General features: G+C 39.1%; 1 protein-coding gene across 1 annotated transcript in view; it reads left to right on the forward strand.

The window, feature by feature from the left end:
* Positions 1-25,433, forward strand: part of LOC122791523 (extracellular calcium-sensing receptor-like) — a 199,601-nt gene that overhangs the window by 84,283 nt on the left and 89,885 nt on the right. The window contains exons 4-5 of the mRNA XM_044059265.1: positions 3,506-3,733; positions 18,870-18,993. Of these exons, the coding sequence (XP_043915200.1) occupies positions 3,506-3,733; positions 18,870-18,993 (352 nt within the window). The remainder of the gene's footprint in view (positions 1-3,505; positions 3,734-18,869; positions 18,994-25,433) is intronic.

The following is a 25,433-nucleotide window of genomic DNA, read 5'->3' on the forward strand; positions in this document are numbered from 1 at the left end:
GAGCTAAAGATTTCAACCTCTGCACAAATATGAATAGGACATGCTGGAGGGATAGATTCATAACACAGAGGTTACCCATACTCTGGAACAAAATCCCAGTTCATGTGAGACAGAGCCCTTCATTGGCACTGTTCAAGAAAAATCTCGATGCATGGATGGGAGATCGCAAGTTTACCCCGGGAGTCACCTCAGTGTCACTACTAGACAGAGGTATAGTTTACTAAATAATGGGGTCCCACATGTGTCACTACTAGAGAGGCGCAACTATATAGTATGGGGTGGCGTAAGCCACATCACTGTTGGCTAGGCTTATAAATGCCCCCGGGCAGATAGCCTAGTACACTACTATGAAACTATGAAACTATGAAATAAGCTGAGGGAGAGGAAGGTTGAGGTAGGCTGAGTAAGAAGATAAAACATTATTGTCGTGAAGAAAGGATGCAAGGTGTCAGTCTATGGTTTGCGCTGGTTATGTTGTTTCAGGGGGAGTAATAGAAGAGAATTTTTGGGAAAGGTGATGATAGAAAGGGAAAACATCAAGGCAGGAAGTCAGGAGATATGGACGAGTAATAGCATGGTGTAGTAGAAATAAGAGGTCTATATTAAAAGACTGAAGAGGTGTTTCAGCGAACACCTCTTGGTCGACACGTAATGAGCAAACGCACTAAAGCGGGAATGCTCAAAACAGCAATTTCTTTCCCTGGGAAAGAAATCACTTGGCCATCCCCATGTGTTCGCCCCTTTCCTCACTGTAGTGCAATCCATGAATTGGTATATTTAGTTAGGGGGTGTGGGAGGGCACAGCCCCCCACATTGGGGGGTGCCAGGGGTGAAGCCCCCCACGTTGTTATGTTTTAAAGTGTGTGTGTGTGTGTGTGTGTGTGTGTGTGTGTGTGTGTGTGTGTGTGTGCGTGTTTGTGCTAGTGATTTCTTTCCCAGGGAAAGAAACTGCTGTTTTGAACGTTCACGCTTTAGTGCATTCGCTCATTAAGTGTCGACCAAGAGGTGTTCGCTGAAACACCTCTTCAGTCTTTTAAAATAGACCCAGAATAAGTAGGAGATGTGAGAAGTGTAGAAAGTGGTAAGAAAAGTAGACAGGAAAATAAGTGGTTTAGGGATTAAGGATGCCAGAGACACAGGCTGTAGCTACAGTATTTCGGTATACATAAATACGCTGAGGGATAACACAGCCTAGAACGCACTGTGTGGATGGACAGAATGTTTTGTATAGCCAGGAGATGAACAGAAATAAGGACATGTGTTCATTATGTAAATGAGACTTGAAAAATGTTACCTGATGTATTTGTTTAAGGGTGCTTGCTCCATTGCTGTATGTAATTTTTTAATTCTGTACATATAACACAGAAACCTGTACAAACTATTTCTCTGGCATTATGTTAGGTATATATAGTGCATATAGGTCATATAAATTGCTACTAATTACATATTTTCTTTCAAAGAAAAATAACTCTGCTGGATATAAGAAAGGACATGGTAAACAAAGGTATGATTAGAGCTGGTAAGGACTTTAACCAGAATGTCACTACAACTGTGCTAAGAAAGTCACCTGTGTCCAGTCCCTGAGACCTCTGAATAAGAGCTATTTCAGCTCTTTATCTTTCATTTTACAGCTTTCAATCCACCTAGATTACTATAAAATCTGTGTCCTTCTAGCTTGAAGGACACTTGCATTACTATCTATTCTTGCTCCCATGTCATGCAATATGAACACTATTGACCACCACTGGTTAGCTTTTTTGATGTCACAAAAATGTCACATATACTCTGTGTTCTAGCGGGGCCTTTAAATATTAGGCCTTCTACTCCAAGGTACCTCTGTTGCAAGGCATACATTCATGGACACTTTGTCTTGCTGCTTATCTCACCTACTCATCCTTTCAAAGCTAGGTTGTTATATATATATATATATATATATATATATATATATATATATATATATATGTACACACACACACATGTACACACACACACACACACACACACACACACACACACACACACACACACACACACACACACACACACACACACACAAAACAATAAAAAGCTCTATGTATCTTCCTTAATCCTTTTGGTACTTGCAGATATTCTGTGCTGTGCAAATAGATTACAGTTCTCTACCCTTGAACATTTTACATAGCTTATGGATGAAACATTAATTCAGAATATTGATTATGACTATGCATTATCCCTTTCCTCTTTCAGTGCTGTATTATTATTATTGTTGTTATTATTATTATTATCATTATTACAGCTTACTGGTATCTCTATAAAAACCTGACAGTACAATTACATTATGTTATGATCCCAGTATGATATTTAGGGTGGCCGCAGTGGTGCAGTGGTTAGTGTTGCCACGTCACAGTAAGAGGTTCTCTGTTTCGATCCTCGGCTGGGGTGCCTTCTGTGCGGAGTCTGCATGTTCTTCCCTGTAGTCATGTGGGTTTCCTCCGGGTGCTCCGGTTTCCTCCCACATCCCAAAGACATGCTGTAGGTGGATTGGACACTCTGAATTGGCCCTAGGTGTGAGTGTGTGCATGTGTGTGCCTTCTGTGGAAGGTTGGGTGCCGGGCTGGCAACTCGACACTGTAAAACTCCACTGCCAATCATGAGCAGACAAGTGATCCACTGTGGCAACCCCTAAATGGGAAAAGCTGAAAGAAGAAGAAGATGATCCCAGTATGATATTTGTCTCTGCTGACATTCATCCCAGCTCTAATCTATCCAACTGCAATACTGTTATTGACACAATTAAATGTGAATATCAGTATGCAAATCATCTGAAGTTTGTGCACATCAAAAGGAATGATAAAAAAGGCACATCTTATACATAAATGATTCAGCAAAAAAGGCACATTTTATACATAACTGATTCAGCTTGCATTTGCCTGGAATTCTTAAAACTTTGAGACATGGGTACAGCATAACATCCATGTGTCATAAACCTCTCCTCCAGTTGACCATATCATAAGGACAGATAAGGCACTCAAGTGTGCCAGAGGCTCCCATCTAATTTCATAACACTCTGACTTGCTGTTTATGTGAAAAGCAGGCACCATATTCTACACAAAGGGATATAATACTCATTCAAATGAAAATGCAGCTATATTAAACCACTACCAAATGAAAGTTTATATATTCTTCCACGGGTGTTTATCTCATTAGCACTTGCAAGACTGAGCTTATTATTGTGGGTGATCTTAATGTAAACTAAAAACACTAACTGGATGAATCTAGGAATCCTCCCAATAAGTTTTATGGTTTCTTGTAATCAATAACTCTGAGCCAGAAGAGACAATCAGTTTAAGAGAGTATTCTTTAGTGGGTCTTCACAATTACTAAAAACATTATGCAAGTAGGCATCAAGGATATCTTACACTGTTGAGAAAGAGAACAGTAAAGCAGAAGTTGCAGAATAAGTGTTGGTGAAATTTAAGAATAATAAACAATAATCATATTAAAATAATTTTTTAACACGTTTTAGCTCCTCCATTATCTGAAAACTGTACGCTTTAGAAATACAGCTGATGAGGATATTTACTTTGACCAGAATGGAGATCCCCCAGCAAGGTATGATATCGTCAACTGGCAGGTTACCCCAGATGGTGACAATCAATACAGTAAGGTGGGAAGCTTTGACAACACTGGACTTGAAGGTTGGAAAATAGTCATCAATGAAAGCGCCATCAAATGGAGCCCATCATTCAATCAGGTATGCTTTAAGGATTATTTAGTTCATCACGTACTTCATTCTTCTAACTTTTTTACAGTTAAATTACATTTATCATTGTAGTAACATTACTTTATTAAATGACAAATTCTTAATGGTAAAAGAACAAAAGCAGACTTGACCAGAACCAAATAAGAAACAAATGGATGCTAGCTGCCATAAAAATTTTGAACTAGAGCTTACAGAGAAACCAAGTAAAATATATTTCTCTGTGCACCATATTATCTTTTAGTTTTGTAGTATGCTCTATACCAACATTGAACTGAAGTCCTGTCTGCCTTTCATAGTGGTATCAGAGGTAAATGTAAATATCAGTTTAAGTCTCCACAGGAAAATAGGATTAATCCAATCCTTCGCGTTATGTGTGAACAGAGTTAACATGCAAAAATTAGATTATGTGTAGGTTGTTTCAAAGTTCAGGATGAAGGATAAGTTAAATAAAGCAGTTCCGAAAGCATTCCATGGCCTTTCCATTTAATATGCATTTAAGAATTTGCAATTTCTAACACAGGTTTTATATGTAAATGGCACAGTAGGGTTTAACTACTGCTTACGTCTTGTATATATTAGACTTTGTCATATCCAAGTAAACCTTCATTAGTTTCTATGTGCTGTGCTGTATCTATCTATCTATCTGCATTCTGAAATACATACACATTTTCCTATTAGTACTACATATGCACATATATATGTAAACATCTCTCTTTCTCTCTTTATATATATTATATCTATAACTACACACACACACACAAACACACTCACACACAAAGTCTTAAATTGAAACAAATGTAAGTAATTTTACAAATGCACTACTGGATATTGCTACATGCATCCTTTATAGTGACACCAAACCAGGATGTTATTTGTAGCATAATTTTGCAGAGTGTTTTCTTTTTCTCTTTTTCTTTCTCTTTAATCCTCTGTTTTGTAAAAAGGGAGTGTGGCCTCCTGCAGTCAAGAAGGTGTGAATCCTCATCCTAGACTGCCCTAAAACTGAAGCTCCACACCCTTCTCAGAGGTCACAAAGGAACACTAAACCTCAATCTAGTACAATATAGTGAACAATAGTGAATGCTGTGTGTATGCAGAGCTGCATATTTAAAGCAAAATACATAAACATGGCCTTTGTGCACGATGTCTCACCTGCTGTGTCTTTCGGCTTATCCCGGTTAGGGGTCGCCACAGCGGTACTCCAGTCCGCTAATGTTTGGTAGTGGATTTTTACATGCCAAGTTACCAGCCCTGACGCACAACCTTCAACGAAGGCACACCCATTCATGCATGCCTCCACACAGAAGACGATCTAGCTGAGAATCGAACGGGACAACGTCTTGCTGTGAGTCGACAACGCTACCGCAGCACAGGATGCCTCACCACTTCTTATAAAAGAGAGGGCTAGATGCATCTGTCAATAAGAGTGAGTCACATGGCCAAGAGCAGTGAGTCTTGGAAGACAACAAACAGTGAGCTGACTGGAAGAAATTATAGGTAACAGCAGGATACCTGAGGTACTAAACAGGTTGATAGTTTCACTGGAGGTTACTAAGTGAGCGACCCTAGAGCCTTTACAAGCCTAGCAATATTAATCCCAAGTATCCCCCCCCCATTTGTTCTTTCTCAGTAGGTCGCAAAACAATTTTATGAACAGAGCAGGTCTGTGATCAACATCAGCTACCCCTGTCTGTGGGTGCCATCCCATGGATGAATTTGCGGTCTCCCATTCAATTATCTAGGTTGAGTTTGAATAGGGTTAGTGAGGAGCTTTGTTTTATGTGAATAGAAAGTCTATTCCAGAGAAGCAGCAGTCTCTGGGAGACATATCTGTCTCTCCAGCATGTTCTGTTAATGTCACAAGCTTGGCTGAAATCCCTAAAAAAAAGAGCATCACCTGGATTTGAACCCAGGCTCAACTATGCTCTCACTGCTCTTACACCCTGTGCCACAGAGAAAGAATAGACTTTTGTAAGATGAATACTTGAAACCTTATGATAGAATTGCTTGAGTTCAGGGAATAGCAATGGAAGCAAATGTCTCAGCAAAAAAAAAAAAAAAAATTAAGATATTTTATTTCATTTTGGAGATGTTTTAAAAACAAAATTGTGCATTTTTACATGTTATGTTGCCTTCTCACTGTAGAGAAGTGTACACTAAATGAAATGTACTGTCTCGTGAGTTTGACATACTGCATTAGTGTTTTTGATACCATTTGGTTTAATATATGTTCAGTTATTTTTTGTTTCTGCATTGCTGCATGCAAATATTGTGAGTTAGTTTCCCCAGTGGCAAAATTGCTGCTGTCTGTTTTTTATTCTTAGTCACCTGCACAGAGAGGGAATTGTCAGCTTACTGAAAAACAACTTTTCTATTTTTAAACTGATTTTTCACAATTAACATGATGAGATATATAAGATAATTTCCAAATTAGTGTGAAGCTAAAAAGAGTGAATTTCAGAGTTTGCATTTGAAAGATGTTCAATGTATATTAAAATGGGGGTGGGGAGCAACCACCCCAACAGGTACTATAGACTGAATTCTTAAGCAGAGAATAAGACACAGTAGCAGTGCAGGAACAGAGACTAGACTTGAAGAAAGTAATATAATTCGTAAACCAAACTTAAAAGAATGTCATGACATTAATAACAGTGGCAGGATAACAAGTGCTATTGGACATTTAAGAAAATGATAGAAAATTGCTGAACAGTTGCTTGAAAAAGAAGTATGTAGTACATTTCTGAACGATCATTAGAGATATTGCTAGTGAATGTGTTAAGTTATTTAAAAAGTGATTTGGGAAAATGTTACAGTATGAAGCATGTGTTTAAGAATATTCATGAAGGAAATGATTATTATTGTGATAAAATGTCAAACTTCAAAAGTCGCTTATTGCATTTTTACTGTGAAGTAAAACCTGTAAAACATTAATTTTCCAAATTAATAAATGCCAACCAAATCAAAAAAACTGGTAACCAACAAAGGAGGAAACTGGGGATAAAATCCAACACATTTATTGAATAAACATTAAGCGCTTTTGTCCAAGGTGTCCAGGACTTCTTCAGAATGTAAAACACAGAAACAAATCACAATTTATATACTCTAACCTTCTTCACATGACACTGTTGATTAAAAAGCACTGTCCCCCAAGTTTATTTACAAACCATTGTCCTCTATTAAAAACATTAAAAAAAAACACAAAGTTGCCACATATCTGTTGAAATTGCTGAAAACCATACCTATACTATAGACCATATTTATGTATGTTTTTTTGTAACATATAAACCTCATTTGAGGTAGTATAATAGAAAACGGAACCCCCATTAAATTGCCAAAGATGCTTTTAGTTTTAAAAAGCTGGATACAGATATCATTTCATTCAAACCTGGGGGTGCTGATGCATTGCATCTGATCTGCCATTTCAGTTCCTTGTATTCAAGAAACAAATTGGAGGGATCCCCCTCATGTCTAAATTGACTTGAACCATGACCATGAACCTGAAAAAGTGTGTTTGATTTATCTTAACATGCTTTTATAGGGCATTTCTTTCATCTTTCTTCTGTATGTCCCTGATGTGTTGTTATATCCTGTTTTTTAGGGCTCTAACTGTCTTCCTGATGTAAAAACTGGGACATTTTTGACATTTAGCAATGTATACTACTCCTTTACTCTCACAATGATACCTGAAATTGGGCCTGATGTTACCAAAATTTTCCAAAAAGAGACCTTGTCCCTCAAAGATGAAACTACATTGTGAACAATGTCCACATGCTGACATAGGTCTATATCACATTATCAAACTTCCAAAATATTCAACACCATAAGCTCGAACTTGGACGTTCGAAATGTGATATCATCGAAAGCTCAGAACAGCGAATTTTTTTCCAGGGAAAAAATCGTTGTTCCGAGAAACACAAGCACACCAAAAACCTATGTCTAATGAGAGGACTTAAATATACCAACTCTGAGATCACACCACAGTGGAGGATATAGTGAATCCGCAGAATGGCCTACTGAATTCTTGCCCTGGGTAAGAATTCGATGTTCCATGGCTTCCATATTATCAGCGTTTGCGGTTTCATGTTCGATGTAATGATGTTCAGAATTTAGCATTTTTGCGGTTATGACATACACCCTTTTGAAAATTTTCCTTTAAATTCATTGTAATAGATCACTCCATTAAATTCTTTAAACTAGTGTCCTTTTTATATACCACCAAAGGTCTATCTCCCAACCTGTTATCCCCCCAACAACATCCAATTTTTCTGAATAATATCACAGATGTCATAAATATTCAAACTATAGGTCAAAATACAGGACCTCTGGTATTTGAGTTCCCTTACTGGAGTTAAACCTTTTCTTAATATTGTAATATTGTTGTTAACTCCCTTGTTCAGACCCAATAGTGTGGAACAATGTTCCAGTTTTCTCTTGTCACTAACTTCCTGAAAAATATTTTCTACAAACAGACCAGGATACCCTCTTCTTATTAGCATACTCCTTAACTTTTGACACTCTTCAAGAAACATAGAATTTTCACTAACCATCCATGCCACTCTCACGTATTGACCCTTAACCAAGAAACGTTTTTGGTGTACCGGATGCCAACTCTCAAAGTGTAACAATGAGTTGGAGTATGTAAGTTTCCTGTATATTGTTGACTCAAACCTTCTCTGTCCTCTGTTCTTAAAAATACAGATATCAAGGTAATTTACCTTGTCCGTCTGAACATCTATAGTAAACCTTAGAAAACTCGTACTGTTATTCAAAAATTCAAAACATTCCCCAAATCTGGCCTTTGTGTCTTTCCAAAAAATTATGATATCATACAAAAAATGGCCACAAAGTGTTCAACAGGTCTTATACTCTGATTTGAACACAATGGAATTCTCCCAGTGGGCTAAAACAATGTTGGCAAAACTGGGACACATGCTGCACCATGGCCACTCCACGTTTTTGCTTGAATAACTGAACTGGGTGGACTTTTTCCACCCACATTAAATGAATATTTATGAGGCAACCAATCATGGTATGTAATACATTTATAGTACTATATAAAAGGAACAAATGAATGTTTTTGTCTTTAACACTGATGAAGGCTATGAAAATATTCTAGCCGAAACCGGTCTGTTTATTTTTGTTCTTTTTTTGTAAAATAATAAATATATTTTGATATATTTTACAGCACACAGTTTGCTGGCTCATTATTTCTTTTAGCTTTGAATAACTGATTCTCAAAATATATAAAATTGTTATCTAAAATGATCTCCATGGGGGCCCTAATGGGCAAAATCTTGGAATGCCTCATGTTTAATTCGGAGCATAAAAACTGGTAAAACCTCTCAAGCCCTTCCTGTTGTGGAATGATTGAAAACACATCCATTATGTCTATGGTCACAAACAGCAAATCCTCACAAAATAAATAATTGGTGACCTTCCCCAAAAAATCCCATGAGTCTCTAAGAACATGTGGAGATTTATTCAAAATACCTTCCAAAAGTGAGTTAACGTATCTCACTATATGAAATGTTTTTGATGCCTTTGTATCAACTATAGGTCTTAATGGGAGGTTGTGTACATTTTTATGAATCTTGGGGATTCCAAATATTGTGAGGAACCCGGGGTAAGTGATTTTGAGGTAGTTGTAGTCATCTTTGCTGATTTGTTTATTAATAAGGAGGTCCTCCAATACAAAATCAATTCATCTGTAAGCGATGTTCATTTCATTTATTGAAACTTCATCATATGTCTCAGTGTATAATAGTGTCAACATTTTGTTCACATAATCATTGTGACCCATAACAACCACCCCACTCCCCTTGTCAGGTTTCATCACTGTAATTTGCCTATTTGCCATGATAGCTCTTATTATTGTCCACTCATCTTGGTTGAGGTTACTACTGTGTCTTTGTGAAAACTTTAACAACTTTCTTATCTCCATTTCACTGAGCTGCTCAAACATATTTAAAACTGAGTGTATTGGGGGTTGAATACACTAGGCCTCCTACATTCTTGAATTTCAGTCAAATTGAAACTCTTGCTATTTTGAAAAAGTAGGCCAAAGTTCAATTTTCTAACAGTTTAAGTTGAATGATAACATTGTCAATTTTCGCATGTCTTGCTGGAACAAATGTCAGGCCCTTCTTAAATAAATCAGCCCATTCAGTATTGATATCAACATCACTCAGATTGTAAATACAAAAATACCCACTAGAATTCCTATATTACATCACTATTGTCATTATCTACCATGCCGTCCCCCTCCTCAGGCCACATCCCCAATGCCTCCAAGGGGGGGCTGCCGACCCATAATTGTTCCTCCCTTTGGGGGTTCAGGAATTCCTTTCTGTTTGATTTCTGAGCCACTCTGACCTCCTCGGGGGGGGGGGGTACTCTAAAGGGTCAGGTTCGTAAGCACCCTGGTCTTCACTAGAACCTAAAAAAACACCATTTTCATTGTTGACATTAATGAGTTCCACATCACCCCTTGCATTATCATTAGGAAAGTCATTGCTGTTGTTATTGGGGGTATTGGGTATGCAGTCCCATTATCACAGGTAAGTTCACAGTCATATCTCATGAAATAACTCTGAATCCTTTTTGTCCCCAGTAGAATATTTCCAGGTCCTCAGACCCTTGGGTACTTGCTTTCACCTCAAACATTCTTTGCGGTAACCATTCTCCAATTGTAACTTTCTTAACTTGAAGGTGTCGTCATGCAGAAAGTTTAATTTTTTGTCCAAAGTGTCATTGTGATTAATCTGCAAATCCATAGTAAGTCACCATTCATTTCCATTATCCAATCAGTCATCTAAATTAAACACGGGCCACCCCTGAATCTGGTTGTCACTATCAAAACTCCATGCAGTGGATTGTACATACTGTTCATCTCTTTCTACGGCACCAGAAGACATGGGGGTAGGTGGCCTCTGAGCTGGAGTAATACCATAGCTGTCCTCTTGAGAACTGTTAACTCATGCCTTTTGATTCCTCCCGTCTGAACTGATATTTTAGCTCCTAGCATCGTTGAGGGTAGCTAGTTGTTGTGTTAACCCCTGGATCAACTGGGTTAACAAATTGATAGAAGTAACAAGTTGTCCATTGACATCATCCACTGGGTTTGAAACTCACCCCACATCCTCCATACCACATGAAACCAGTAAATGCCAAACAAATAAAAAAAAAACTGGTAACCAACAAAAGAGCAGACCAGGGAAAAAAGTGATTTGGGAAAATGTTGTATGAAGCATGTGTTTAAGAATATTCCTGAAGGAAATGATTATTATTGTGATAAAATGTCAAACTTTAAAAGTAGCTTATTGCATTTTTAGTGTGGAAGCAAAACCTGTAAGACATTCATTTTCCAGATTACATAAGGCTTGGAGGGTTGAGTTGCAGAAAGTCCCCAAAAATGTATGAAGGCCTGTTAGTATATGCAAATTGTGGAAAAGTGGTGTGCTTACAAAAAAGAAGCACTAAATGTGCAAAGAAACTGAGTGGTAGTAGAAAGTTCTATTCACATAAAATGATATACCACTAAATATTATTCTGGCATTTGAAAAATAAGTAAAACATTTCTAAACTATGTACTCAGGTGTTTTGAAGAAAAGAAAATGCACTGGCATTTTGAGAAAAAGTCAGGCAGTTTTTCAAATGCATTGAGTGGAAAACAGAGACTGCAATGTGTGTATTATTACAGGTTAAACAACATGTGGAGTGTTAATGAAGCCGGTATGCTTTTTTCTGAAACAGTCCAAATGTACTAATGCATTGAAGTAGATCTTTGTAGCATTTCTGCATTTCTCCATTTGCCATGCAACTAGCACTGAAATTATACTGAGGAAAATTTGTGATATATAAACTAAACTGCTTGTCAAAAAAAGGAACCCAAACAAGCTGAAACCTCTTACGATGAAAGAAAAATAAAAGTTTAATTGATGAGTGTAAAGTTGATAATTTCATGTTGAAATATTGTCAAGTTGCTGAAGCAATTCAGAGCTTAGTGTTGAGTCTATCAAAAGCAATGACAAATTGTGGAACTTTAACACTTTGTAGGTACCATCTGTGGTAAAGTACATAATTTTATACAACACTGAACTTTATTAGCTGCTGTTTTCAGCAAGATGTATAAATAATTGAATTTGATTAGGCACTCTCTGTGGCCAAGTACATACATTTGTACAACAGTAACTCTGCCTAGGTATTGTTTGAACAGGAGCAGAAATATGTGCCAATGTACATGAGACACATAATTAAAAGCAAGTGAATAGTGAAATTTTTTTTTAATGTGAAATGGTATGCCCCTAAAATATTTATTCTCTGCCATACAGAAACTTACTCCAAAAATAAAAGTGGATCTTTTTGATAGTTAAAGGGTAACAAAATAAGTTATTTGATTGCATTATACTAAATACTTACAAAAAGGGTGTGGAAAGCAAAATTATCATACCAAAACTGGGGTGTATTCTTTAATAAAAGTTGTTGTAAGGCACTGATTTAAAAAATAAAACCCTTTGATAGTGAAGGGGGGTTTATTGCTGAGTAAAGAAAGACAAAAGCACTGTTTTTTAGAAGTTAAAATCTGACAAAAATGTGGTCACTGCTGTATAAAGCAACACAGAAGTGTTGATGTTAAAAGTAAAATCTCTCTGTAGAAAAAAAGAGGACCCATTGCTGAATAAGAAAAGACCAAGGTATTGATCCTAAAATTCAACTCACTGCTGGAAAGTTGTTTGCAAACCCAATGAAATTGACTGTGAAGTGTTTGCATTCAAAAATAAGTGCCAAAGAGGAAGTAACCAAACTGATGCTAGTACTGCTATCATGGATAGAGAGGCAATCTTAAGCTGTGCTGAGATACAGCAATATGAGTTCACTAAACAAAGTGCAAAGCAAATGGATTTTTTACAGTTAGTGTTACAACTATGCAAAGCTGATTCTGTTTGCTATGATCTAATGTTAAAAATGTTAACCACTAAACAGTAAAACCCAAAATATTGATTCTTATTGATCAAAGGTTTTCAACATGTAATCATTCCCAACACTGCTTCTCCTACTAAAGCATTCATAAATACTAAAAATTACCATGCCAGCATAACACACTCAGAAGTACAGAATGAAACATGGACATCATATTTTTACCTGCACTATCATAACTATCAAATATATTTTACATGAGGAGGGAGCTTTGCCCCCACAAGAGGCATTGCCTCTACACCCCCTTACTTAAATATACAAACTTCATAAATGCACAAGCTCCATGAAAAGACAATCATCCTTAAATAACTCAAATATTCCTGAATGAAAGCTGATCATTCAAATATTCAAACTAAAATGCACTTTCTCTTCATGGTCAATTATTTGGTGGCCAATGCAAAGTTCAGCAAGAGAGGCAGTCACAAGATTGCATACAAACAGCAAGAGAGGCAGTCACAAGATTACATACAAGAATAGCCAACATGCAACTCTGGTAGACTTTATTTTAGTAAGAAAATGGCATTAGGTTTTAATCAGAGATTGCAAAGTCATTCCCAGTTAAATAGTTGGGCACATCATAAACCAGTGATGACCACAATCAGCTGCAAGCATTAGTAAGAGAAGGCTCTAAGTTAAACGTTAGGCTCAAGAGATGGAAGTTGACAAGATTAAATGAAAAAGAGTTCAAATAAATACTTAGGTCAGTAGCACCCCAGGATGAAGAGGAAGAGGACATAGATGGAGCTGAAGAAGAAGAATGTCAGTGTCTGCAAATAGCATGTGTGAAGGCTATGGAACAGATATTAATTAGCACAAGCACCAAAGTACAAGTCTAATGTTGCCAAGCAGGTGTAGAAATATGGTACGTAAGGAAAGCTGGTGGTGGAATGCAAAAATCCAAGAAGTTAGCAAAAGAAGGAAGAAGTGCTTGAAAAAGTGGCAAAAAGAAGATGGAAAAGAAGTATCTAAGTATGAATACCATTTATTTAACAAAGAGGCTAAGTGGTTAGTTTCAATAGTGAAGAACAGGGCATCTGAAGTACTCTACCAGAGTCTGGAAAGTGACTCAGCAGATGGCACAAAGAAACTCAATCAGGTTGCAAGTAAAAGGCAGAAAGATAAATAAGATAGTCATCAGACACCATTCTTAAGGGATTCCAACAACAATCTGCTCACCAATCCACAGAGCATCAAAGGCAAAGGTAGGACTAATTCCAGTAGCTTCTGAATGAAGACTCCAGAGAAGTTGTACTGCCCCATACACAGAATACTATTAAAGAGAAATAAGAGACCAGGACAATAAATTAAAAAAATGTACCTTCTTATACCCAATGTCTTTTAAAAAATCATCAAAAATTAGGTGCCTTATACAGAATCAAACCTTATCTCTCAGAGAAATACTTCAAGGCTACATCTAACCTTCTACCCAGTCTGTTCTATGCTGCTCCAGTGTGCACTAACTTCCATTCTTTAGAACAAAATAGAGTAGGGCAGTGCTACAACAAAAGAGCAAAATGTACCTGCAGTCTCAGAACTCACCACTGCATTGCTCTACATATCAACAACTGGATAGACTTTGTCAATGCACCCAACCTAATGTAGCCAACTCTATTCTGCATCAACCTTCCAGATGTCTTTCCTTACCCTCACTGATGAAGTGTACTGTCCCACAAGAGAATTCTGTTCAAATGATGCCCACCAGGATAAGGCCTCAAATGCACATGGTGAACCCATGTACTCTTGCCAAGTGGCAGAATTCTGGAACCTATTGCCATCTGTCCTCAGATAACCTCAAACTCAAAACAGCTTCAAGAAACATTTCTGCACTGATCTGCTTAACTCTAAAGCCTTCCCCTGTTTTTCCTCTCCTGGGTAATAAGTTGTTTCTACACTACTTCTTTCTCTCAAAACTTTAAATTTCTGCTTTGTAACTGCAGAATGTTGCTATTTTCGTAACTGTTAATGTAAATCCTTAACCCTAACCTTTTCTTTTTGATTCTGTAACCTTGATCATGCAGATTAATAATGCAATCCTATCTCACATACTTTTACAGTCAATCCTCTACATTTTTACACATTTTAGTAAGGATTGCTGTGAGCATTTAGCTCTTGATCTCATTCTCTTCTTCCCACTCTTTTACAACTCTGTACCCTAACTACGTCCTCTACTGGGATCTCCCTTTTTAGTACTTTTCTTTCTTTAACACCTGCTAATTGTCATATTTTTCTGAGGTTCCTTGACTTTCTATTCACAGTTTTTCAAATATTGTTTGTAGTCACAAAGGTTCTGCTATACTCTCCTTGTATGTTTTTCTCTCACTGAATATGTTTTTTACCACTTTTTCTTTGGGCCTCCATTGAAAATGGGTCATACATGGCCAGTCAGAACTTCCCAGTAACCAAATGCAAATAAATAAATAATAACAGCAACAACAAAAAAAAATGAATTAAGGAAAGCTACAGGCTCAGATGAAGTCACAGCAGATAAGATCAATATATTTGGTGTGTCAAAAGAGAAATGGCTTGTGAGGATACTCATAGCAGTGTGGAGAGAAAGACATATCCCAGATGACTGGAGAATAAGCATACTCATGCCTGTGTACAAGAACAAAGGGGACATCCACAACTGTGGACAGTAAGTGGTATTAAACTCATGTCGCACTGCATAGGAGTGCTGGGGTTGATTGATAAATGAATACACAGAGTAGTAGAAATTAAGAAGAGAGATTAACAATTCTACTCAGATCAGGATGCAGCATGAATGACCTAACATTTGCAGTGTGACAGATGATACAGATAAAGCTAGAGATGAGGACAGAGTTCATCTGGTGAAAGCATATGACAAGGTTCCAAGAAAGCTGATTTGGGCAATCCTGTAATGGTTTGAAGTCCCAGAAACATTGGTAGAGTTGGCACAGATTATGTTTAAAGACCCAATTACACAAGTAAGAACAGGATTCAGACTCAGAGTGGAGGGATTGCCTGTGAGAGTGGGGGGGGGGTTGCCAGTGAGAGTGTAGGGGTTGCCAGTGAGAGTGGAGAGAGTACCAGTGAGAGCAGGAAAATTGCTAGTGAGAGTAGGGGGATTGCTAGTGATAGTGGGGGATTGCTAGTGAGAGCAGGGGATTGCCAGTGAGAGTGGGGGGATTGCCAATGAGAGTGGGGGTTTATTAGAATTTAGCTTTCAGCCCAGTAATGTTCATGTTAGCAATGAGCTACATTAACAAACTCAGCAAAGCTGTATGCTGACAATGTAGCATTGACAAGCTGACACTGAACAGGAACTTCAGAAATGATAGGGGAATGGATGTGAAACTGAAGGTACATGTGATGAAACCTAATACAGAGTAGAGAATACAATTGTCATGTTAGCAAATGACTGAAATCAATAGAAGCCAAAAACTAAATTAGAAGGGAAAATAGTGGAACAGTTAACTGCTTCAAGTATCCTCGATGGGTTTTTTGAGAAGAAGGGAAGGCAGAATTAGGAGGTAAAAGCTAAAATCAAAGGAGTTGAAGCCAAATGGCAGGAGCATCCAGGATAGTGTGACAGTGGAATGCCAAAGAAGCTAAAAATTTAAGGTGTACACAATAGTGGTGGGACCACTACAAAACCTTTACAGAGAAGACAGAGCAATTGAGAAACCTAAGGGTGATGGAGATGAAGTGCCAGACATGACTAGGAGGATGCAGACTGTGGGACATATTTAAAGTAGCTCCAATTGCAGGAAAGGCCAAAGACAAAAGATTAAAGTAGAGGTTAGAGCACACGAAGCCAGAAGATGATTTGGTAGAGAAAATTTTGGAGAGACAGAACAAAGGCAAGAGGAAACAGGGGTATCCATGAAAGAGATAAATGTATTGTGTGACAGAAGACCTGCAAAAGTCAGGCATGACTGTTGGAGAAGGCAAGAGAGTGGCATTGAATCATGGGAGATGGTGACATTTGTTGCAACACCCCAATTCCATATATAGAACATGGAAAAGAGGACTGCTGATGATAATGACGATTATGATGTATACTTTAGTAAAATATTTGAGTTGAAGTGTCTTTGTTGTTTATTATGAGTTTACTCTTTTTAAAGAGTTTCTGTATTTGATGGTTTTCTCCTCCTAAATGACTTTTCAAGATGGAGGCAATTTGATGAATTTTGAAGTCTTTGAGGGGAGAGAAGGGACTTGAAACTGATGTGAGTCTTAGGTGGCCAGAAATAATTTTCTCCCATATAATTTTCTCCTATTTATACTTCTCAGTCTGTAAGTGCAATAAATCTGTAAAAACCATGAATGGGGGTCAAAGGCCTAAAAACAGGGGACATTTTTAAATATTGATTTTATAAATGTAGAAAGTTGAAAGAATGACAGATTTGGCATTGGTAGACATTTTCTGATGGGTGAGTCTGAAATGCATATGTCTGTCATTATTATCTGACTTCATTCCTTGATGATCTGCCAGAAAAAGAAAACTTTTCATGAGGACTAGACCAAAAATATGAGACAAAAAATCTGGACATTCTTCTAAAACCTGGACAGTTGAGAGGTATGTTCCCATGCAGCAGAACATCTTTAATGCCTGGGCAGTTAGCAGTCTGATTTGACTATTTTCAGTACTTCTATTATTATCTGTCTGTACACACACACACACACACACACACACACACACACACACACACACACACACACACACACACACAAGTATAAAAGCATTGGTCAACTGAAATAAACTGACCATCACAACAGAGAAAATAATATAGAGAGCTGACATTTATATATATATATATATAGGCCCACTTTTTAATTTAAAAATGTAAAACCTTGAACATCAGAATCCCGACGTTCAGCTGTTCGAAGTTTTGAAATCTTGGAGGTAAACAATTGAGATAACCCAACAGTGCGGAACAGCAATTTTACCATTCTCTTCACTGTAGTGCGATCTTGGAGTTGATATATTTAAGTAGCTGTGTGTGGGGGGGTGCATAGGGGGTACAGGGGCGGCTTGCGCCCTGCATAAATGTGATTGCTAGCATTTTTTTGTTTAAGGTTTTTTTTCTTTTTTTTTTTTTTTTGCATTTCGAGATTTCAAAAGTTTGAACATCAGAACATTGGGATTCTGATGTTCAAGGTTTTGAAATTTTGAAATTAAAAAGTGGGCCTATATATAAATATATATATATATATATATATATATATATATATTGATAGAGATATACATGCATATATATATATATATATATATATATATATATATATATATATATATATATATATATATACATACACACGCATGTACATATATACATAGGTCTACTTAAAATGATCAATAGACCGAAATGATGACCTTCCTAACCCTAAACAAAAAGCAGTTGTTGATATGGTATTACGTATTTGCCTAACAATAAGCTCACCATTGGCAAACGTAAAATTAAAAAAAAAAAAAAAAGAAAATTTTTGCAGCAGGTTAAATCCATCTGTACTCCCCATGACCCTTGTTTAAATTTTATATACTAACTCTGATATTGCACAATATCGAGGAAAGGGCATGTTCCCCAACCCAGACAATTGTGTGATCTCGCAGACCTGCCGTTCATATGCTTAGTTGACCAAATTATGTCAAGTAAACAGATGTCAACTAAAAGTGCACACACACACAAGCATACATACATACATCAGGGTTTTGCATACTGCCCAATGTTTTAAGGTTTATATTCCCACAAACACAGGTATTTGACAAGTTTGTGTTATTTCTGAAATAAATTTACCTTCCACACTCCTTTTTTGTACCCATAGTTTTATTTCGTAAAAATGATTACTTGGTCACCAGCAGTACTTGTATCAGATCCCTACCAACTATTCTGTATATAAGTCTTTAATCATTGTATCTGCTGCAGAAATTATTTACATAGCATGTGTTAAGTCAGCATCATTATTATATTCCTTAGGTATATTGCTATTTTATTTTTTGATGCTGTTACTATATTTCACAGTATAAAAGCAAATATGTCTGTATAACTTCCAGCTGCATATCTTACTTACATTTGTGCATGGATTATGGATTAAAAGAAAGTCAGTTTACCAGCCTAATAACTTGTTATCAAACTATACACAATTAATAAAGTAAATAATCAGTAACTGTTTTCTCTGTACTCTCCAGGTCCCTACATCTGTGTGTAGTGAAAGTTGTCCTCCAGGGTTTTGGAAAGCAGTTCGGCGAGGGGAGCCCATCTGTTGCATTGACTGCTTACCGTGTTCTAAAGGCGAGATTAGTAACCACACTGGTAAGGTATTCCAAAGCACCTTAGTAACAAATGTTCATTTTATTACAGAAAATTCCTAGTATCTTTAGAAACTCTACAGCATTTGAGCTTTTAATATCCCACTATATTTACAGCCATGATGTGTACATTTATTCTGCTTTTTTTTTTTTTAATGAGTATTCGGTTTTAATTGAATTCCATTGAGTTCTGCTTCTGAGCCCATTGGTGCAACAAAGATGGCATGGGGGTACTCATTGTGATCACTACTGTTTACATATATTTGTGAACGGTTCACAAACTAAATTGGCTATCAAATTTGGATAAAGAAAATGTTGTCACACATCACAAAATATTGTATACATTACATGCTTATTTAAAATGTATATCCTTGGCATTCAGAAAAAGGCACACCTCTTGCAGTACTTGCTTACAGTAAGAAAATATGATTCAGAGGGAGCTATGACTGCAATGAGAAAGACTTCATTACTGGCTCATTGGCATGTTTCTGAAATTCTCACTAGCCTACACTAGTGCTGTCAGACCTGATGGTGGCAGTGTTTTCCCAAGTGACACATGTATCACAATGCCAAATGTACCCATCAAACTTAGACAGACACACAGAAACCCATTCAAGCACACACACACACACACACATACACACACACACACACACACACACACACACACACACACACACACACACACACACACACACACACACACACACACACATACTACACATCCACCCATCAGGAAACAACCACCCTCACAGTCAACCACAGTCACAGAAATACTCATCTATTCACATACATGCACACTCCAATAAACTGCTTTACTCACACATATGCCCCACACACACATCCAGACTCTTAGTTCTTTACTTCACCCCGTCATTGCTGTGAAGCCCGTGCACTGGCCTAGCAATCAAGAAGCCTCAATCCTCATCACTAACACCAGTGAGGGGCGTCCATATAGGGAAACGATAATAAATACACACACAGTAAAGCACAATTTCAATTAAGAGCACACAGATCATAGTCAGTCTGGGGCTGGTTTCTCCCTTTCTCTCCAGGTCCCCAGTAAGACTCCACACTAGCACAGCTGTAGGGTCCAGATCTCAGCCTAGTGAGCAAGCTAAAACCTCCAACACCCACTCTGTCCAACCAGTGCTTCATGTCCCTGCCCAAGTAGCTGACACACACACACTTTGAGACAAGAGTTTATACAACCACACAGACACTCCTGGGGAAGGCTGCCACAGGTTCTCCAGCTGTGCCCCTTTTTGCCCAGACTATATGGTAGAAATCACTGCCACTACCCAGCTAATACTTATCAGATACTCAAAGACCCTTATGAAAGGGTGCCCAGTTATACTGTGCAATATTATTATCCAAATGGTAAGTGCTACCAAACAGTCAAGACTTATTTGGAGTGACTTGGTACAGTATCACTATATACATGCAATGTACCCTGAGAGCTTAAATTGTCTCTACACTAAACAGCCACAATTGAAAGGTTTAAAAATAGTTAATAATAAATAATAAAAACACAAGACAATACTTCTTACTACACAGTGCTAGTCAAGAGTTCAGAGATGGCAGATAATTACTTAAAATAATACAGTAGAAAAGTTCTGACATCACAGAAAAACAAACTAGTCTAATCTTTATATTTCCTAGCTGTATCTAAGAGAAAACTCAGTTCTAAAATCCTACTTACATATAGACACAGGCAGAGTGGTGAATTGGATGTTCTCAAGACAAATGCTCTAATGCTCTCTTTATTTCTGTCCTTAAATTGATAACACAGTACCACTGATTCATTTCAGATTACATAATTTCTTTCTGATTCCCAGAATAACAGACTCTCAGAGGTTAATAGCCCTTGATCTTGCAGCTGGTCAGGAAGTCAGAACAATAAAAGAAATTATGCAAGCAAATTCTAGCCATTAACTCTGGCCTCAAAACCATAGGCGGAATGCCTTTATCTGAACATCTCGGCTCCGAGTTTTGACATCAAAGAATTAACTTATCAGCTTTGTTACAGCAGACTACACAGTTGTTACATTTTTGCAGTTCCACATTTAACACCATTTTTCCCATTTAAGAGAACAAGCCTGTGGCTTATATTAATATTTACAAATGACAGAATTATCTACAAAATTCTATCTGGCTAGGCTGGCAGCCTTCACCAATCTTCACACACCTCCCCCCCTGGAGAATACAAGCGAGCTTTTCAAGTGACCCTTGAGAAACGTTGCTTGAGAGGGTTAGGTATATCTGAGTATACCTTACCACATTCCCTGTCTTGAGAGCCCATCTGTGTTGACATTGCTAATCACACTGCGGTGCTGCACTGACATATATTATGCTTGCAACCCTAGGCTCCATCTTAGCAACTTGGCATTTTGCTGGCTGGCTCTGTGTAACCATGTTAGGGGGTTGTGATCTGTCACTACAGTGAATTTTCTTCCATACAGATAAGGCTGAAGTTTCTGCAGTGCCCACACTTTTGCTAGATATTCCTTTTTCTACAGCTGCATAGCATTCCTCTCTGGGTTGGAGCCTACGAATGAGATAAACCACTGGGTGCTCTTCTCCCTCTGAAGAAATCTGGCTGAGTACAGCCCCCACCTCATGGTTTGAAGCATCCACCTACACAACAAATTATTTGCTGTAATCTGGACTGGCAAACACAAGGGATCCACCCAAAGCTTCTTTAAGCTCCTGGAATGTCTGATCACATGCTGGGGTCCATACTACCTTATCTGGCCTGTTCTTTCTTGTCAGGTCTGTGAGGGGAGCAGCTATGGTACTATAACCGGGAATGAACTTTCTGTAGTGCCCTGCTGTCCCTAAGAATGCTCTCACCTGCTTTTTGATAACAGGTGCAGGCCATGGCTGAATGGCTTCTACTTTGGCAGGTTCTGGCCTGATATTACCACTCCCCACTTTATGTCCCAGGTAGAAGACCTCTGCCATACCCACCTGACATTTGCTGGGCTTAATGGTCAACCCTGCCCTCTATAGTCTGTCCAGCATCTCCCTGACATGCTGAAAGTGCTCTTGTCAGGAATGGCTGTAGATGGCAATATTCTCTAGGTAAGCAAGGGCAAACCCACCTGCTCCTGCTAGGATATGATCTACCATCCTCTGGAAAGTTGCTGGGGCATTTTTCATCCCAAAGGTCATCTTTGTGAACTCATGCAAGCCAAAAGGAGTCACAAAGTCTGACTTCTCTTTAGCACTGGGAGTCAAGGGCACCTGCCAGTAACCCTTGGTAAGATCAATGGTTGTAAGATACTTAGCCCAACCCAGCTACTCTAGGGCCTCATCTGTCCTAGGCATAGGTTAAGTATCTGACTCTGTGTGACAATTTCATTTCCTGTACTCCACACAGAACCTGGTGCTGCCATCCTTCTTTGGCACCAGCACCCCTGGGGAGGCCCAGGGACTGTTGGAATTTTGAATCACCCATAGTTCCAGCATCTCCTGTATCTCCTCCCTCAGAGTCTGTTTGACTCACTCAGGCACCCTATAACAGGACTGCCCAATAGGCGTTTGGGGTCCTGTATCCACCTGGTGCTGCACCAGGTGGGTGTATCCAGGTTTTCCAGTTAACATCTCCCCAAACTCCTGTAACACTGCTTAGATTTTTCAAACTTGGGTAGGAGATAACTGCTGAGACATTGCTACCCCTTCCACTGAAGTGTCAATCCGAGCCTCACTGAGGAGATCAGTCACCAGATCTCCCTCAGACTCCTCCTGCAATCCACTGCAAATGCTCAGCATAAGGGCCTACCTATCACGGTAAGGTTTCATCATGTTAACATGGTACAATTTGTGCCCCTGCCTCCTGTCTAGCAGTTCCACCATGTAGTTAACATCACTTACCTTTCTTACCACCTTGTAGGGTCCCTCCCAAGCTGCTTGCAGCTTATTGTGTCTGACAGGAATGAGAACCCTTATCTGCTGCCCCACAGCATACTCTCTAGCTCGATCATTCCTGTCATACCACACCTTTTTCTGTTGTTGGGCTTCTGCCAGGTTCTCCTGGGCCAAGCCCATGAATTCCCTGAGCCTTGTCCTGAGGTTTAGGACATATGCCACAACAGACTCCTTGTGAGGTTCATGCTCAACTTGCCACTCATGTCGAATTAAATCTAGAGGTCCCCTCACCCTATGCACATACAGCAACTCAAAGGGTGAAAAACCTGTGGATTCCTGGGGAACCTCTCTGTAAGCAAGCAACAGATGGGGCAAATATTTGTCCCACTCCCTCTTAAACTGGTCTGCAAATGCCCATAGCATGGACTTGATCGTTGAGTTTAACCTCACAACCAAACCATTAGTCTGAAGATGGTAGGGGGTGGTCTTCAGGTGCTTCATCCCACAGTACTTCTACAGATAAGTCAGTAGGTCTGACATGAAAGTGGCACCTCTGTCAGTCAGCATTTCTTTTGAAAAACCTACCCTGCTGAAAATCTCTAACAAAGCATTTGCCACCTTTTCTGCCTCAATGGAGTACAGAGCCACTGCCTCAGGGTATCTTACAGCATAATCCACTATCACTAGGATATAATTTTTCCCTGTGGAACGTGGGGTACTCAGAAGCCTCTGAAATGGCTCCTCAATCACAGGCAAAGGCATCAAAGGAGCTCTCACCTTGTCTCCTGCCTTGCCTACCTTTTGGCACTGCTCACAGGTCCTGCAGTACCCTGTTACATCTCTGGAAATTCCAGGCCAATAGAAGTTCTGCATAATACGTCTCTTTGTATGTTTTATGCCCATAAGACCTGCAAAGGGAATATTATGGGCTATGGCTAGAAATGCCAGATGGTAGGCTCTAGGTACTACCAACTACTATACCCTATTGCTTTCTAGCACTCCCTCAGGGGTCCAATCTCTATACAGTAACCCTTTGTCCCGGTATACAGAATCCCCCTTCCTTTGAGAATCAGGTGCCTTACTAGCTACCTGCCTCAGGCCTTGCAATGTAGGGTCTGAGAGCTGAGCCTGTCTCAACTCTCTCTTTGTAACCCTTCTCAGCTCCCCTTCCACAGGAAGTCTGGCATCCTCTGTCAGTGTTGCCTCACTGTCAGCCTGGGTAGTACTACTCACCTCTACCTTTGCAGTCACTCTGTCGAAGGGAACATCAGTACCCACAAGCAACTGTGGCTCACCTTCAGTCTCACTGCTACATAGTAGCTCCCTCCCTGAAGTAACCACTTCACCAGTCCTGGCTGCAAGTATGCAGTCTATCCTGGTCTCCCCCAGGCTACCAGACCCACATGCTTGTCACCTAGCCTGAATGCGTGTAACTGCATAAACACATGGTACTGCCTCATCCAAATCCTTCCCTATCAGGACATCTGCTGGATGGTAGTTTGGTAGCCCTGTTGTCCCAAGACAACCTAGTATTGGCATTTTGTCTTTCTCACTTACTGGCGCTCTCACCTTTTGTTCCCCACCTTGCCTCCATGGACATCTGTATGCCACATGACCCCACTGGTTGCATTCAAAACATTTAACCCTAGGTCCTGGACATGTACCTGGACTATTGGCTTCCCCTGCTACTGGCAGATTTTGTTGGGGCAGTCTGTGCTGCCCACCATGGGTTCCTTTAGATACATGAGCAGTACTGGGGGTCCCTTTCCTGTGCAGGGATGCCCTGCTTGTTAGGTATTGGTCTCCCTTCTTCCTCAACTCCTCTGAAGTAGCACATTGTCTATCAGCTAACCAGATCCTCATGTCCTCAGGCAATGTGCTAAGGGCTTGTTCCCTCACCAAAAGGTCTGCCAGCCATTTAAAAGTGATGACCTGACATCCACTCACCCACCTAAGAAAATAAGTGCTCAGTTCAGCAACATATTCACATACACTTTCATCTGCCTTGCATGTATGCTCACAAAACTTTTTCCTATCAGTATCAGGTGTTAGCTTAAACAGTTCTAACAAACAGTTCTTAATTGTAGTATAATTAAAACAGTCAACATCAGATATTTTAGACAACACAGTCACAGCCTTACGATGGAGTAAGGGGGTCAGGAATCGTACTCAGAGCCTTTGGTCAACATCATACTGTTTACATGCCCTCATAAACATATGAATGAAACTATCAAAATTATCCCCCTCTTTAAGCTGTGGAAGAAATTTACTGACCTTTTGTGCTTCTGGGGCCTAGTTACTCCCTTCCCCATTACCTCCATGACTCTGATGAAGAGTCACCATCTCCTTCTCATGCTGCCTCTGCCTCTCCTTTTCATTAGCTACCAGGCATAGCAGTTTCTCATTCTCCTCAGCCTGCAGACATCTCAGTCTCTCATCTGCTTCTGTTTCCAAATGCCTGGCCTCTAACTCAAGTCTCTTTAGCTCCAGATGAATTTTTAAGTCCTCTGCAGAAAGGTTGAGCTGTCCATTCTCTGAGGGCGGTACATCTCCACTGCCAGTCTGATCATCCTA

This window comes from Protopterus annectens, chromosome 17.part0 (genome assembly GCF_019279795.1).
Source record: "Protopterus annectens isolate FY-2018-M chromosome 17.part0, PAN1.0, whole genome shotgun sequence".
Lineage (NCBI taxonomy): Eukaryota > Metazoa > Chordata > Ceratodontiformes > Protopteridae > Protopterus > Protopterus annectens.